The sequence below is a fragment of the Oculina patagonica genome, chromosome 7 (assembly GCF_052425735.1).
Source record: "Oculina patagonica isolate OP01 chromosome 7, crgOcupat, whole genome shotgun sequence".
NCBI classification, from domain to species: domain Eukaryota; kingdom Metazoa; phylum Cnidaria; class Anthozoa; order Scleractinia; family Oculinidae; genus Oculina; species Oculina patagonica.
This window is the reverse complement of record NC_135764.1, coordinates 31,791,493-31,809,149: the sequence shown is the minus strand read 5'-3', so window position 1 is coordinate 31,809,149 and position 17,657 is coordinate 31,791,493. Positions and strand designations below refer to the sequence as shown.

Sequence of the window (17,657 nt, the reverse complement as noted above, 5' to 3'; positions counted from 1 at the left end):
CAGGAACTAGAGGACCTTTTTGGGAAACGGTGATCACCAACAAAAGGCCTCTAAAAGGTTTGTGTTATTTCCGTCACTTAGAAATTTATAACCTATTCACAAACCTTTATTCCTTTATTGTAAATGAAAATACAATTACCGTGAATCGGTTTTAGTTTCAAAATGAAACAGTTTGTATACAGCATTTTATTTCATATTCAATGTGTTCAGTAATAATAATAATAATTCATACGTAAATATATCATACGTGGGAAATATAAAATGCAGTATTGCACAATTTTGGCTAAAAGTTACACGGTGCATTACAAACAGCATTCAGCCCCTAAATAGATTTATTTTGTAAATAAGCAATTCAGTAAAAACCCGCGAGTAAGAACCTAGTTTTTCCAGGTTCTTACATAAATGGTAGTTAACACGAATTTAGGTTATTTAGGTTCTACTTATTTTCTGGGAAAAAATTTACATTGTTGCTAACAGAACTTTTAGTGATATTCGGCCTATTATTTGTATAAAATTTGCATACCACACAAATGTTAATGTAAAAATGAAGAACTAATCATTTAGAACACAACATTACATACATGTACAGTAAAGCCTTGTCCAAACTTATTTTCCCAAAGGTAAACATTTTTAATGAATTTAAGGAAATCAGAACCTGTTTTCAAATTTTAGGCTAAATAGGTTCTTATAAAAATGGGGTTTTATTTACAAATTTTAGCATAACAGGTTCTTAAATGTTAGGTTCTTACTCGCGGGTTTTAACTGTATTCCCCGTAAATAAACAAAATACTACACGATAAAAAAACACTCGCGCAAGGTCTGCCGGTTACTAGGGAAACAAACAAACATTTGATTAGCATTTAGTAGATTGCTACATTGACCAGATTTTAATCAGTCCTTTTAGAAAAACCAGGAACAGTGATACGGCAAATAATTAAATTTATCGGCTGTTGTTATGCACGTAAGAGCCAGAACTTTCACTAACAGTTTTACAGCCATCTGCCCTTCGCTGAGCCAATCAGATCAAAGAACTGGCATTAAACTAGATTAGCATGTAATAATGCTTTTTTATATATCAGAATCGTTCAAGGGAGTCGTACAACATCACTAAAAATCAAACGTGATCGGGAAGTGGCAACCCGAATACAGTTGAACCCTTACCATCCGATCGAAAACCGAGCAGAAATTTGGGTGTCGACTCCTGGCTAAGAGACTGTATCTTGAAGTTGGTGAGTCCCTCATACTACTGTTGACATAAAGTAACTAGAAAGAGAGGTGCACATGCACAATTTTTTTTTTGTGTGTGTCAAAACAAGCAAAATAGCAACTTCGTTACACTTTGACATAATGTGTCGTTTTTCCATTATGTTCAGCTAAAAAGAAATCCAATATATTTGACGTGCGTGTAAATTTTTTCTTTTAATTTGAACTGGTACATTATTTTCGTGATTTCTTTGAAACCCAACGCTCTTTTTTTCCGCAAGGCCACACAGTTGACACGCCGGGGAAAAAATATCAAAATCTGTGGTTTTGTCTTATTCAAACGTGTGCATTTCTCGCCTCTTATTATTATTCTTGAAGGTACAGGACGGTAGAATTGATGGATTTGCATATTTACATTGTAAAATGTTTCTATGACGCATATTTATTTCTTCTTTTTTTTTAATTGCAACGTATAGCTTTATCGCGTATAGCGTATTAAGCTTTCGTATGTCGATGAGCATGAATGCTTATCGGTTCATCAGCTAAAAGCTTTGGCCGACTTCTGGCAAATAATAGTGTGAATTTTCAATTCACTTGGCTAGTGAAGAATAAAGAGTTACGTAAAAGATGTATCGATCCTTAAGATGTGAGCAGCGCTTTATTTCATCCTTGAGCTTTTCATTTTTGCTGTATCAGTCTCATAATTGAACAGGTGTAAATCAATATGCAAATTAACTATAAAAAAAAAAACTGAACATTTCTTCTTGGATAATGGTTGCTCCTTACTTTGAATTTCGTTCAGTGAAATAAAGGTCGCCATGACTGTTGATTATTTGCAGGTAAAACACAAACTTTGAGCACTTTCACTAAAAAAAAATCGCGCGTAAATGAGTTGCACAACTAGATTTCTTATATGAAATTGTCCGACCGGAACCTAATGTAAAAACTTTGAAAACTGCATCTATAAAATTACCGTAATTTCCGTAACTTAAAAAATTACGCTGGTGAAATTAATCCTGCATTGTACAAGGACTGTATTGCGATTACTTGTTTATCTCGTAACTCCATGGAAAATTTTTCGTGAAATCGTGCCTTTTTAATGTGGCCGACATGAATTTCTTCGATGAGTGTAAAGCTTTTAAGCCGTTATCGACACAATTAACAAGAACAACTCTTTGCAACGTCGACTAAAACACTGAAATTTGGTTTCAGGAATTAACCATTCAAAATACGTCAGTTTCAAGTCCATTAGTAATGATAATGCATGTGAAAATGGTACAGTTGTGGTTTCATTTACCTTTGGTACAATCTGGTATTTTTCTTTGTTTTATATGCATTGATATATATTACCAAATTAATCTCAAAATCGAGCCAATATTTTCTTATTCAAGTCTTGACCAATCAGAATTAAGGACGAACTTTTCTATGCCAGAGAGACAAAAATGCTCCTGGTATTAACAAAGCAGTCGGCACGCTCCTTATCGGCTTAGGTAAAGAGTGGTTTAGTTTTTTAGCCGACTATTTTAAACACTTTGGTCATTTTATACGGTTCGTTCCGCAAGCAATCACACATACTCACTACATCATCGCCAGACATCAGATGCCGCTATTTTGGGGGAAGAAAGGACGCGAACACGACCGATGTCAAATTATTACCGTAAAACTTTAATTTTAAAAAAAAAATTATATGAAAAATGTTAATGCATGATTTTCAGTCTGAGAGAAGAAAATATCGTTAGAAGGTGAGCAAACGTGTTTTTATTTTTCAAACAATTGTCTGTAATTTTGCCCAGAAAGTCATCCCTTTCTAAATCTGCGGGAAAATGTAATTCCTTCCTAGCAAAGACACCACTCTCTAATATGGTCATTTAAATTTTTTGCCCAATACAGTCGAAGCTCTCGTAAGCGGCCACTAGAGTTGTAGGGGATAAATGGCCGCTTAAGGGAGCTTGCCATGCTAACAATAACCGGACGGACGTGGATGACGCCAAAACAAGCACTGAAATATGGCACTGTAATTACTTTAAAATCATCGGCGATGTGAAGTTGATTAATGAACACAAGATTCAGAGGTTGTTAATAGGATTTTCTTTGGGGTGTCCGCTTACGGGAGCTTAAAACAAAGAAAAAGTCTAAGTCGTAATCTCTGAAAGTGTCCGCGGCCGCTAACAAGAATGTCCGCTTATGAGAATGTAAAAATACAGAGTTTGTATGGGAGTTAAAACGGGGTTTCAAACAAGACGGCCGTAAGTAGAGCTGTCCGCTTACGAGAGTGTCCGTTAAGAGAGCTTCGACTGAATCTCAAGTTTCGCTAAGTCATAAATGCATTTTAAATACGATTTTTAAGGAAATTATTCGATTATTTAATACACAGTCTATTTTTTTACTCCCATAGGTCATAAATGCTGCTAGGATGAAGAGCAAAATACAGCCAATTGATGCAAGCCCTCAACTGACACCGGTGCCTACAAGGATCACTCGAAGACACAGACGGCTCCGATTGGTTGTGGTGACCGGCCTGTGTTTGATTGCCATGACTGGTTTAACAGTTCTTACAATATTAGACACACTAAAAGCGAGCGCAAGCGCCTTAAAATCGAAAACACTGCAAAACAGTGTTAAACTAAGCATCGAGGTTGCTGGTCTTATTCATACGCTACAAATTGAGCGCGGAACAAGAGTCTTGCTTGCGAGTTCTGGCAGAGATCACAATGTACGGCAAAAGGTGTTAGAAGCGGGAAATAACACGGACAAGCACGCCAGAAGTCTCGAAAAGTGGCCTGAGGCCGAATTGGATCGATATAACTTTAACAGCCTGGAAACTTTTATGGCGCTTGTCAATAGTCATCGTATCTCACATAGCGTCGACAACAGTACAGTCCGAGACGAGATCATATTTTACTCAGAGATTATTTCAAACCTGTTTGACTGGTTATTCCGCAACGTTCAACAGATCGACCATGACGTTTTGTCAGAATTTATTGGTTACCAAATGCTTCTTATTGGAAAAGAGAAGACAGGGATTGAACGCGCTCTTGGTGGTGCGTTTTTCATTCGAGGACAATTCGGTGAATTAAAAGAGCTACTTTGGTTCACGGAGAACAATTTGCTGGGAAGGGAGAAATTAAACTCTAGCATGCAGTTAATGCCCGAAATTAAAGAAATTTACAAAAAAGCTGTGGAATCCCACAATATGTCGGTATTAATTGAAGTGGAACAAAGAAGGAACATCATTTTGAGTAACAAAAAACAAAATGCCTCGGCGGAATCTGGTAGACAGTGGTTTCACTTCATGACTACTTACATAGACGCATTACTTGACGTACAACGTGAAGCCGGAAATGTGATCCTTGAAAGACTAGAGAATGACGTCACCACCACCGAAAATGACTGGATTCTTAAGCTCAGCATTTTTGGTTTCATTGTATTACTAATGCCATTTTTTGTTTATGTTATATACACGATTCAACGCTTTGCGGCCAAACTTCATCAAACCACGAAAGAGCTGAAGGAAGAAAAGCAAAGAGCGGACTCTCTTCTCTATCAAATGCTGCCTTACCCGGTAGCAGAACAGTTGAAGGGCGGCCATAGCGTGACAGCAGAGCAGTTTGAAAGCGTGACAGTCTTCTTCAGCGATATTGTAGACTTCACACAAATATGCGCCAACATTTCTCCCATGGAGGTCACACAAATGTTAAATCGACTGTATGGAATCTTTGACAACCACATAGACAAATATGACGTCTATAAGGTAGAGACGATTGGTGACGCTTACATGGTGGTATCAGGTCTTCCAGAGAAAAATGAGCACCGTCACGTCACCGAGATAGCACTGATGGCGCTACATTTAGTTGAGCTCATGGAGAGCTTTCGTTTTGGCGCCGACGGTGATCGGGATCTTTGTGTACGAATCGGGATTCACACCGGTAAGTCAAATTGATTTGACAGTTAAAGAGGAAGTTCATTCCGAAATGGCACTTCTTTTCTTCACGCCAACGAAAAGGTAATTCCAAGATATGTTTGTCGCCAAAATTTCAGCTTCCAAATAGTATTCAAACCTTATGAAATCCTTGTCTGAAGTAATCCGAAAATCGAGATCTGGCCGCCGCCATCTTGGAGTAACTAAGCAGCCTGGCGATGTACGTGCGATGTCAAAGAGTTCAATCTGACGTTTGGCAGGAAGTTGTTTAAATACTTGACATTCCTTGTTAATTTTGTATTGGCTTGTTTTTCGAAATGCCTGTTCTGTGCAGCATCATTTTGCACAAACTGAACTCCAAGACTGATAGCAAAAATTGAGATCTTTGACGTCACACATACATCGCCAGGCTGCTAAGTTACTCCAAGATGGCGGCGGCTGGTTCTCGACTTTTCGACTACTTCAGGCAAGGATTTCATAGGGTTTTCATACTCTTTGGAAGCTGAAATTTTGGTGAGTAATGTATCTTTGTATTACAGTCAACTCTCTCTTAACGGACACCTCTATAAGACGGACACCTCCATAAGACGGACACCTGGTGATGGTCCCTGCCGTTTTTCAGTCATTTTACTGTAACCAAACTCCCTATAAGACGGACACCTCTCTAAGACGGACAACGGACACTTTGAAATCATAAACGGACACTTAAGAAGTGTTTTTTATCATCCAGCTTCAAAAATCTTATAACTGAAAAGAGAACAGCGTACAATCTTCGCGGTAATTTTAATCTTTCCATACCTAAAGTGAACACTACCAGATATGGTCTTAAGTCGTGGCGTTATGCTGCAGCAAAGCACTGGAACATGCTACCTCGTGATATTCGTTCCATGGCAGGCTCAAAGGACTTTTTGAAAAAGATTAGACAAACTGATTTCAATGTTTAATAATTATATTTTATCGCTTTTAGATAGGATTTTTATATTTATATATATATATTTTTTAGGAATCTTAATTTAGCTAGATGGTGTTGTTGTTTGTTTGTTTGTTTGTTTCTTTTTTTTTTTTTTTTTTTTTTTTTTTTTAACCATTTTAAAATAGTCTGATGTAATACTTTTATACCCTTTGTTTTGATGTAAATACTTTTGTAAATACTAAACTTTTAATCGTGGAGCACCTGTAAACTAGCTAACAGCTAAGTGTGTACTTTTTTCCACGTTAAATAAAGTATGTATGTATGTATGTATGTATGTATGTTTTACCAGTGAAAATACTTCCAAACATCGTATCGACCTAAAGTAAAGTTAGTCGGCGCCCAGAGGATACGTGTATACCAAGCTTACTAACCATAATTGATGACGCTTTAACGGATTTCTTCTCTGCTTACGTGTATGGACACTAAAGAGGTCGTTTTCTACTTACAGTATTACAGTTTGTATTACAGCTCTCAATTTTTGCTTTAACAAGCAAATACGCTCCTTTTATTATTTTAGTCTTGTTGCAGTTAGCAAAGGTTTGTTGTATTGTGCAAAGGTTTAGCTTTATTATCTCAGAATTACTGGTGTCATGATACCTCGACTCTCTACAGAGCGGACACCTCTCTAAGACGGACAGCTGCGGCCGGTCCCAAAGGTGTCCGTCTTAGAGAGAGTTGACTGTACCAGAAACCCATAAGGGTGGAAACGTGTAACGCGCGCGCACAGCGTTTGAATATTCATTTTGCTAAGTACCATATTTGGAAACACGAAGAATTTGTACGCGAATGCTTCATACACGTAATGACACACGCAACATAATTTTTGGTTTTACGGTAAGTTGCTTGAATTTCGACCTAAACACCGTAAATTTCTTACAGAAACTAAAGAAATACATTAAGTGTATCGAAGCGAAGTTCTCCAGACTACTTCAAGAAGATGAAACAGAAGAATTTAACCAAATTTAACTTTATTCAACCAAGCTTGTTCAAAAACAAGATTACGCCATTGAGCGCGAGCTAGCGCGCGCTGTGAATTTAATTCAAATGATGCAATTTTGATTGGTTAATTTTTTCTTCTGATTTTCCAAAAATGGTACTTAATGGAAACGAATGTGCAAACGCTTTGTACAATGCGAATCATATGGAGTTACACGTTTCAACCCTTATGGGTTTCTGGTATTACCTATTCGTTCAGTTGGCGCGAATAACAAAAGTGCCATTCTGGAATGAACTTCCCCTTGAAGAAAGCATGGTAGACTTCTGATTAGCCTGCTGGACTCTGGATCGAGCGGTCTGGATTTGAGCCCTAGTCAGGGTGCTTGTGTCATGTTCTTGGGCAAGACACTTAACTCTCACAGTGCCTCTTTCCACCCAGGTATATAAATGGATACCAGTGAACTGTAAGGGAAGCCTGACAGCCCATCCCTTCCAGGGAGGAGTAGTAATACTCCTAGTCGATTCATGCTACACAGTCACGTGACCCTTCCAATTCGTTAGACTAGAAGAGGATTGAAACTAAACTTAACTTAGTGAGTAGAATTCTTTTAGTATACTTATGCAAACCGACAATCTGACTGGTTAAGCTACTTGTTTACTATCAGTCGTTAGTATGCGAGATCGCGCGTGATTACGAGGTAATCGCATTAATTGTGTTTTTTTTTTCGTTCCAGGCCCCTGCGCGGCGGGAGTTGTGGGAAACAAAATGCCTCGCTACTGTTTGTTTGGTGACACTGTGAATACCGCCTCGAGAATGCAAACAACGGGCATGCGTAAGTATTAGTACCGTATGGTCTTGTGTCATATTTGGTGACTTTTGTTTAAAGTGGTGTTGTTTGATTTCATAAGCATTTTTTGTTTGATCATAAAGTAGATTTTGAACTTGTTCCTTTAAACATAGATCATAATACTTTTGCATGTTCTTTCCAGTTAAAACAGTTTTTAAATCAGATGAATTTCTATTTTGTTTTAAATTTGATATGTCAACAATGGCATCAGTCAAAATTGCCGTATTCCATTATAATCTTTTCTTAAATTGACCAAATTTTAAATTTGTGTAATTTTGCATTTTGTTTAGCTCAGAGAATCCATGTTAGCAAAGATTCAAAGGATATGCTGACATTTCTGGGTGATTACGCTCTAGAGTTTAGAGGACTTGTCGAAGTCAAGGTATGTGTTAGCTTAACCAGTTCACCGTGCCCAAATTCAGAATCAACCAATCAGAAGCTCTATCTGCTGACCAGCTGGTCGATATCGACGATATCAAGTCCCTAACCTGCTAACTAGTATCCTACCATATCAGCTTGGACAGTTTAAGAAAAATGCCAGCTCCAGCTTTGTTTTCCCAACCAAAATATTCAAAACTACAACTGTAATGTAAAATAGGAAAATCGTCAAAATGGATAAGGTAATTTTTATGACACTCACGAAGAAAAAGTAAGCAATTTTCGCACCGAAACCACGGCTGCAGCACCACGCGTGTTATTGTTGCCGGCCGGAGGGAAGGAAGAACGCAATTTGCACGCTCGTATAAAGAGAGAAAACTACATATCCAATATGGCGGACGAAACCGAACCTCGTACTTTTTATTTTACCCACCCAAGATACTTAGCGACTTTTACCATTTGTATAGGGGGGAGGGGTGGTGTTAATATATTCCTGGTCTTCTTTATCCTCAACATTATATGTTACGTGTCGTATTCGAGGTTGTCTCAACAAACTGAATTGCCCTTTATAAACAACTTAAAAGGGGATAAAACTTCACAGTCTTTAAGACAAATTCACTACAGGACCATAAAAGCAATAAGCAATCCAGATAGTGAGCAATACAAGCCATGACTCGGCCAAACGTAAGTGACTTTAAATAATGAAGCTCGACGGGACACCGTGAATACTGAAATTATTTTTATAAAAACACATTTTTTCCCACTCACGTTTTAAGGTACCCCTCCCTCGAAAAATGTGCCGCAACCGTCTCTTTACGAAGTCTTTTGAAACACGTATGAATAATACGCTAATATTCCTCCTCGTACGTATTAACCTGATGATCCCAGGTGTCTCGTCCCATTTCATCAAAAAGCTTAACTCGTACAATTACTTCTTTCCACAAAACCCTTGTGGTTGCAAAAGTCTCTTATATCCTTTTTATTTCTCTTTCCAGGGAAAGGGTACAATGCAAACCTACTGGCTGTTGCGGGAACACACTTCCAAGACAAAGAAATATGAATTAAATTGACTTGGTGACTGTTATGACCGTGAGCATAAGAGGTCTGGGGCTAGTCGCGTATCACCCTGCGAGCAGAGCCTCTTTTAACTTCCCTGCGGTTGAGATTTAGGAAGAAGAAAGAGGCTCTGCATGAATCGTGTCATTTCTTTGAAGTCGCCGCAGCCCCAAAGTTTGGGCTGGTCAGCCCGGATTAAACCGGTTTTTGCTGCGCGGGCATTAATTTTTTGGAAAAACTGATGTTCAAGGCGGAGCCCACAGTACGCTCTCGAAAGCACTAGAGCTGACGATTGCTCTCGCCATCTGCTAACGTTTGTGCGCGCGTGCAGGTTGTGGATCATTTAAGTTCTCGTTTTTTCGCAAGGCAAGAAGAAATTTCACGGTTAAAATCGCACATCTCTACCATAAAGTCACTAATACGACTTCAAGCGCTGCTTGACGTGTTATTACTAAAGGAATTCAGATGCTCTCCGAAGAAAAGAACTTGTAAAACAAACACTTTTTCACACTGTCGTGTACGATCCATCACGCCATTTCTCGCGCGCATGCTAAGATTAAGTGTTCCTCGCGCAAGCTAAATGCGCAAGCATCGCGTAAACCTCGCGCATGCTCAACAAAGATTTGACGCGATTCTTGCAGAGCCCTTTCTTCTCAGTGGAAAAGAAAGGGCTCTGCTCGCTGGGTGGTCGCGTATGTAAGTTACGTAGTTATTTGCCTTCCAAAAGCGCGTGGCTTTTGAGCCGTTTAGTCCGAAAGGACATTAAAATTCAAATGTAGAAGAGGCCAAGAAAATAAAATAACAGATATCGCAAGATTAAGTAAATTGCGATTTAGTTAACAAAATAGCGTACATCAAGTTCTAAACAACAGGTCTAAAATAGCACTTTTTGCCACCGAAACTACCCAAGAGTATCTGCGGATCCGAGGGCAAGAGCAACTTTGTTAGATTTTACAACAAATAGACAATGTTTCCTCTCTTGTGACAGTTTATTGTCGAAACTCAATCATATTCAAACAGTCATGCGTAAACATAGATTTTTTTTTAATTTACCTCTATGAGTTGAAAAACGTTTCCTTTAGTGAGCAGAATAATCCAGGTAAACAATAATAATAAAAAGAAATATTTATACAGGACCGGACACTTCAGTTATACATTCAACTTTTATCAATGTGGGCCCTGATAAATGTTAAATTTCGTCCAGTTTCGTTAATTTCTTGTCTCAAAAAGACACTTTGTCCGAAATATAAATACTAAATATATGTAAAAAATAAATATGTATAAATAATAAATATATGTAAATATCTCTTTGTCATGAAACACACAGCACGTTAAATATCACTTGTAAGAATCATAAATGGGCTAGCTTGATGGAAAAGGTATAAATGTACGTCTGCAAATAGCTTCTGGAATCGATTATGAATTCCAATATGTTGACCATCAAAAGTTTCTATAAGCAGAACTGTTAGGTCTGTATATATATTTAAAGCATACATGCAAGTGCTTTGATAAACAAGAACTTTTGTATAAAAATACAGTAGATCTATTAAAGATACATGTTCATGATATTAACACCGTTTGATGTTTGTTTCCCCCCAGTAATATGAACAAGTACACAACTTACCGGAGCGAACCCAAGTCCCCCCACCACCACCCCCACTGCGGGAGGCCGGTTTCACACCATGACGTCAAAGGAGAATTTCTACCTATGGGTACACCCCGGTGGAAATACTTGCGCGGATCAAATTCACTTTCCCCACTCCCCTAATATGGCTGATCTGTCATGCCGATGACAATTAGTCCCCGATGATTTCTAACTCGTCGGCTTAGCTTCGGCGAACTTTCCACAGCGAGATATTTTGAACCAAAATGACCGTCCACTGTTTTATGCCTGGTCACTAAAGTTGACCGGTACAATTAATATTTCTTAATACGTCTTGAATAATCACTCAAGGGGTGAGTATTTTCCAAAATTTCAGTTTCAATCCGAAAATAGGGATTGAATTGATTTTGCTGTGACGTCACATTGCAAACAGAAGACATAATACGGATCGCTAATTAGGCCTAATTAATTATCTACTGCACTGTGGTCTTGTTGTTGAAAGGAATTAATTTGGTCAGTTCTTCTGTTAATTTGATTGACCCAGTTATCTGAGTTCCATACCTAAATTTCTCCTTTCCAAAAGGCCATTCTTTTTTGTTAGAGTTCGTTTAACGAAATTTCCTGTTGCACTGTTATTTACAAACAGGCAAACACTCATTGGATAATTAAGCTGTGACGTAATATTGGGCATTACGGATCGCTAGTTAGGCTAATTAATTATCTGCTACAATGTGGTCTTGTTGTTGAAAGGAATTAATTTGGTCAGTTCTTCTGTTAATTTGATTGAAGCAGTCTTCTCATTATCATCTCATATCATCTCATTTTATTGAGCCAGTCATCTCAGTTCCTAAATTTCTCCTTTCCAAAAGGCAATTCTTGTTTTTTAGAGTTCGATTAACGAAATTTCCTGGTGCAGTGTTTTTACAAACAGGCAAACAATCATTGGATAATTAAGCTGTGACGTAATATTGGGCAAAACATAACTGAGTTATTTACTTATCATTTTGCTCCACTTCGGGAAAACTAATTAGGCCTACTTAGCAACGTACCTGTTGATTGGCATTATAACGTCAGTTGTCTTTAAACATGCAATAATTCTTTTCGGTTTGTCCTTGTTTTTCAAATGTTAGATAAACTGCCGTAGTTGAATTTAAGCTTAAAATCAAATTTAGCCAACTATCAAAGTATTTCCTAAGTCGAAAAGCACACAGTTTGATTCATAGTATGTTATAGGCAATTTAGGAAATGAATGGATTTGAACAATTCTGACTTCCATAATGGACTCTCAGCTTTTGGCCTTGTCCAATTTACAGTCCACAGTGTAATTAATTATCCACGTAATTCTGGATACGTTTTTCGTAATGAATATTAATAGTGTTATTCAATGATGTCATGGTACAAACATAGCGAATACCCGTATGGCTACTTTGACGCTATACGCAATTCCCTGGTACAGTACAAACAGATCACTGATGTGATCATTGTTTGTTTCGGTTGGTAATTACGTGGAGGAAACCCTTAAACAAAGCAAAGAATACGTCACTACACACAAAAAATATCCCGTATTATCGTAATACGACAAATAGCCAATCATGTGACAGCATGTGAAACTTGGCGATTAGTACTAAATGCAGTTATCATTGCAATGTTCCACATTTGGCTAAAAGCGGCCACTGTGTAGCGTGTAGTCACTTCCAACGCAGCGTTTTTTCGAAAATGGCAGAATGTTCCAAACGGCCACTATCTGTAAATGTAGGTGCTTCCAGTTCAGATGATGCTCAACTATTCGACCAGAACGCATCGTCAGGTTAGTTATGTCATCCAAACTAGCAAAGAATTTTGATTTATTTTAGGAAATCAGCATAGAAAAACAAATATTTTTCACGATAAAACAACCTTTGTTTTTCTGTCACCCATTTCGATGGTACTTTAAAATACGCAAGCGTTATCCCAATTTACTTAATTCACTGACACGTGTTGGAGAATTTCTCTCTGTCTTCTATAGCATTACATAATATTTTAGTGAGCGGCGTGAATTCTTTTAAGCAGATTTGACTAAACCAATTTCAGATGAAGTTGCGTCCTCGTGCGATTGACCTTAACATATGCTTTTTTTAAATCAGTAATGTAAAAAAAAGTATACTTATACAATGTAAAAATAATTAAAAATTGTCTTCGTTTGATGAGACGTCAGTGCAAAAGTATCAAATAATATCTCTTAAAGCCTACATGGCTTAAAGCTTAGTACCTGTAATTTGCGACTTTTATATTATTATATATTTTAAATATTTACTTGTAAATATTAATTATAAATATCGATAATAATTTTCATCGTTTTAAATTTTGAAATAAAAATTGATTTTTACTTTTAGACACTTGTACACATTCAAACGAGAAATCTACGTACTCCTTGGTGTTATGTGTTTAAAATAAAATGTGATTTGATTTGATTTAAACTCACACTCGCCTAACCCAAGAACACATCTAATATTCTAAGGGACGGACCATTAGAAATAACCGGAGGGGGGGGGGGGGGTGACTTTTACCAAAAAAAAATTCCTGCAAGGAAAACTTGTCGAAAAAAAATTCCTGCAAGCGGTTGTGCCTGAAAAAAAATTCGTGCAACGGAATAACCTGTAAGTGTTGTATGTTGGCATCTATAAACGTCCATCAGAATGGCTAAAATAGCGTTTCTGAGGTTCTGAAAATTAAAATTTTCCCGGGGGAGCATGCCCCCGGACCCCTCTAATTTGTCATGTACCGAGAGAACAGCATCAGCTGAATCCTATCAACTAATTTGGTTGCAAACACATATGACCCACCCTAACAATCGCGTCCCATCAGTAAACAGTTAACCAAAAGCACAAACAGTATTATTATTATCACTTTAAACTGCAATTTTGTCTGATATTCTAAAGTTTAGCTTGATAGGTTTTAGCTGTCATCTTTTTTGTTGAGGGACTAGGGTAAAAATTTCTAATAAGGAGGGGGGATTATATTTAACAGGCACTATCTATCAAATCCCTTCAGCTCCCCTACCTATGGCATAAAAAATGAACGGTCCCTAAATGTCGCTTAATTCATAGAACGAATCTGAAAAAATGAAACAATAATGCTATTTAATAATGATAATTGTTGCGCAAATCATAGATGCGTTACAAAACAAGACCTTTATTTTTGGGTGAAAAAAAAATTCGTGCAAAGCTTGTGCCTCAGAAAAAAAATTCCTGCAGACAAGTAGGCCTTCAAAAAAAATTCCTGCACGGAAAATTTTTTACCCCCCCCCCCCCCCTCCGGTTATTTCTAATGGTTCTTCCCTAATAAGAGATTAGGAGATGATTATGTCGCAAGCTACACAAAATAATTTATGCTTTGAAATGAATTTCCTTAAAGGTGAGGCCGCAGATCAGGTCACTGTTTGTTCCTCAAAGAGACAAACACGCACAAGATTGAGTGAATATCAGAAACAAGTGTTGAAGCGAGCGTTTGAGTCGTCACCTTACTTGACCCCCATCCAGCAGACGGAGGTGGCTGTTGCACTGGGAATAACAAAGCAAGTGCTACAGGTTTGTAATTTCCTGCTATGCAGTAAGGTAAAGTTCTTTATTACATGAAAAAGGGATGATACCTGATACATTTCACACCTCGGGCGCAAAATGCAAACGTGTATTCTTGCAGCATGTTGCAGAGTCGAGCATCCTACAACGTTTATTCTGAATGTAGCTGTGTTTTTATCTTATAGAACTGGTTCAAGAATAAACGGTACCGATTGAGGCTTAAGATGGAATCCACAGTGAATAAAACGACCTGTATGATGCCAGTCTCTATGCCGCACTACATCGAAAATACAGCACCACAGAGTGCTTACATGGAAGTTCCTAATAGCTACTTCTATCGCCAGTGCTCAGGAGCACATAATGGGCTCCTGCAGTGCTTCAATACCTCACAGGGCCAAGAGCAGGAAATGGAATACTGGTCTCCCCCTACTACAAACAGTTATTAATTCCCTTGATATTTCTACTTACTAATGTAAATATGTTCTTACTTATTTTCGCGCGTACTTAATTTCGCGAAAATTTGGGAGCCGAATTTCGCGAGTATTAATTTTCGCGATGGCAAGAAAAATTAAAGCAAGAGGGTATTAAATTTCGCGATTTTTCCAGTGTATTCTGGATCAGTCGTCAAAGACTAAGGAACTACTGGAAATATACAAAGGCCGGGTTCAATGTAAGTACTGTACACGAAGCCTACAATTGGAAACTTCGGTGACTGTACTAAAGAAGTCTTGGCCGATTTACAAGCTAAAGAAAACAGTAATCAGAGAAAGGGTGCTAGTCTAAAACAAGACGGAAAGATATTTTCAAGGATAGATAGTTTAATTTCCAAACATTTAAAATTTTTGTTTTGATATAAAGTAATTTCGCGTGTTTAAATTTCGCGCAATATTATATTCGCGCGTATTAAATTCGCGATTATTTTGAAATCGCGAATATCGCTAAAATTAGTACTCGCGAAAATTAGTAAGAATAAGAAATATGTCACTGCATATCAGTGATATTTAAGGAATTGCTGTTTATTTGTCGAAAACAGTTTTATGACGGTTGGGTATCAATAACTTGCCTCACAAAATGGTTTTTTTTAATTCCGAGTTTGGGGAGAGGGGGTGGACTCTTTTATGAAAAGGAGGTGCGTGCTCGTTGGCAAATTTAAATCCAACCCCTGAAAGGGCGTCGCTCAAGTTATTTTTTACCCCTGTAAAGTCCTTTGCTCTTTTTGTCGAGCACTATGTGAATAAATTTTAAAATATTCATTAACGTAACATTGTACTTAATGTGCAAAAATTTGATTTTATTTTAGTGGTTAACGACTTGTAAATAACTGCTTAGTAAAACGTTAAAAATCCAGGCAAGGGCGTTATGTTCAATAAATTTTGTGAATCTGATAGCCCTCTTATGCTACTTTGGTTGTCACAAACGTGCCATGTTGCTTGCATTTTGTTATTTAAGAATTTATTGTGTTGATTACTAATGTTTTTTGTTTTGCTATCTACTTGGAGTAAATTGTGCGTAATAAAAATTGTTTGTCAAGGTACAGTTCATTTCATTGTGTACGAACGTTTGGAGATTTCACACAAAGTATGTCAAACCCGTAATTTAGGGATGTCCCGCTTGTGGTCGTGATCTTGAACGGGACAAACCCCGCGGGTGACAAGTGCATGGGGCCTTTCAAATACACGGCCGTTTCCGACCATAAGCTGTTCACTGTTCAATCTAAATATGGAAGACTATCTTTCACATAGGCTCTCTCTAAGTTGTGGTTTCTCCATTGGCCGTACAAACAACTCAGTCATTAATTGAGAAATATTATAAAATTTAGAAAAAACTGAATTGTTTTATCTCACTGGCAGGGAAATAAATTCTAAACGTAAATTAACAAGCGTGGCGGATATTTAGAACGTTAGCCTTTCGTCGGACCATAGTTAGTAAGATTTAATTAAACGCATAAAAGGGCAATAACTTTATAGCAAAATATTCAAAATCCAAACACAAAACAGAAATAAAAATCTCTTATTTATGTTTGTAATAATCACTGTTCTTTGTTCATGTTCTTTTTTCTGTTGGGAGTTTTCTGGTTTGAAGCAGTAAATTGGTTTTTTCGTTTTTAAAATGCGAGCCACAACATTTGATTGATTGTGTTCACTATAAATTTTCCTAAAATTAGAAAGAAGCACATTTGGAAATTTTAATACAAGCAACAACCTTTTCCTTCACATCGACGTAAGGAATGCGAAAAACCTGTTTTGTCACTAAAATTACGAATCTCCTCAATGGTGTTATAACTTCATACTCTTATCTCTAGCTTTTTCAACCCGAAATTACAAGCATTGCAGAACAGCTTTTTTTTCTGTTCTAATTGTTTATGTTTTTGTCAGTTCTGAGTTAAATTTAATTTTCAAAGGCCCAGGCATTTTAGAGAGGTCACTTAATCAAATGACCTCTTAGTTCCTGCTTTACAAGTATGTCAAATTAAAATATACCTTTAAAATACGTGTATTTATAAATCGAATTTTCATTTCGAACGTGATATGCCTAATCTTTATTGTTCTACTCAAAACAAACATTTTATTAATACAGTTGATAAATTAAAACAAAATCCGTGAGTTATTCAACACTTTTTTGATGTTTGGGTGTGTTCGTTAACAAATATTTTGTTTATCGTTTCAAGTGTTAGACACCAAACAAATTGTGTCCTCATCGACAGCAGGCGTCAGTGATCGCTTGTCTTTTCACGCGTTCACAATTTTCAGTTGACATAATACTTAGTAATAAGCCAATCAAAGGGCTTTATTTTTCAGTAGGGGTGTGTGATTATTTCTTAAATTCCTATCAATCAAAGACATTCATCAGAGTTTGTTGGAATTCGCAGTAGAAGCGTATCGGAGGTAGAAAGGAATTGGTAAGTTCAGCTTCTTGTTTTAAATCATTCTACGTTCGGATAATAAAAATAGAGTCGTGTAATTTTTCAGTAAGAAACCATAAGTGTATCGTAGCGAGTGCCTATTTTTCAGCTGATGTCCAAAGTTTGAATCAAGCAGTTTTTGTAGGCTTTTCAAACTAGCTTTTTTTTAAAATGCTTAACAAGGGAAGGTAAATATATTTCTATGAGCCGCCGTTTCACTACCTCTTTTCGAATAGCATACGTGTTCATAGCCTTTAAAAAATCTTGTCTAAATAATTTTTA

At 37.2% G+C, this 17,657-nt stretch overlaps 1 protein-coding gene across 2 annotated transcripts in view; it reads left to right on the top strand.

Annotated features, from left to right (window-relative positions):
* LOC144660849 (uncharacterized) overlaps nucleotides 1-10,502 on the top strand; it is a 15,048-nt gene extending 4,546 nt beyond the window's left edge. For both annotated transcript variants that reach the window (XM_078521578.1, XM_078521577.1), the window contains 6 exons: nucleotides 4-57; nucleotides 1,080-1,229; nucleotides 3,599-5,129; nucleotides 7,766-7,864; nucleotides 8,170-8,261; nucleotides 9,253-10,502. In XM_078521578.1, coding sequence (XP_078377704.1) covers nucleotides 3,617-5,129; nucleotides 7,766-7,864; nucleotides 8,170-8,261; nucleotides 9,253-9,327 — 1,779 coding nt within the window. In that variant the 5' untranslated portion in view covers nucleotides 4-57; nucleotides 1,080-1,229; nucleotides 3,599-3,616 and the 3' untranslated portion in view covers nucleotides 9,328-10,502. The remainder of the gene's footprint in view (nucleotides 1-3; nucleotides 58-1,079; nucleotides 1,230-3,598; nucleotides 5,130-7,765; nucleotides 7,865-8,169; nucleotides 8,262-9,252) is intronic.
* Nucleotides 10,503-17,657: the final 7,155 nt, after the last annotated feature.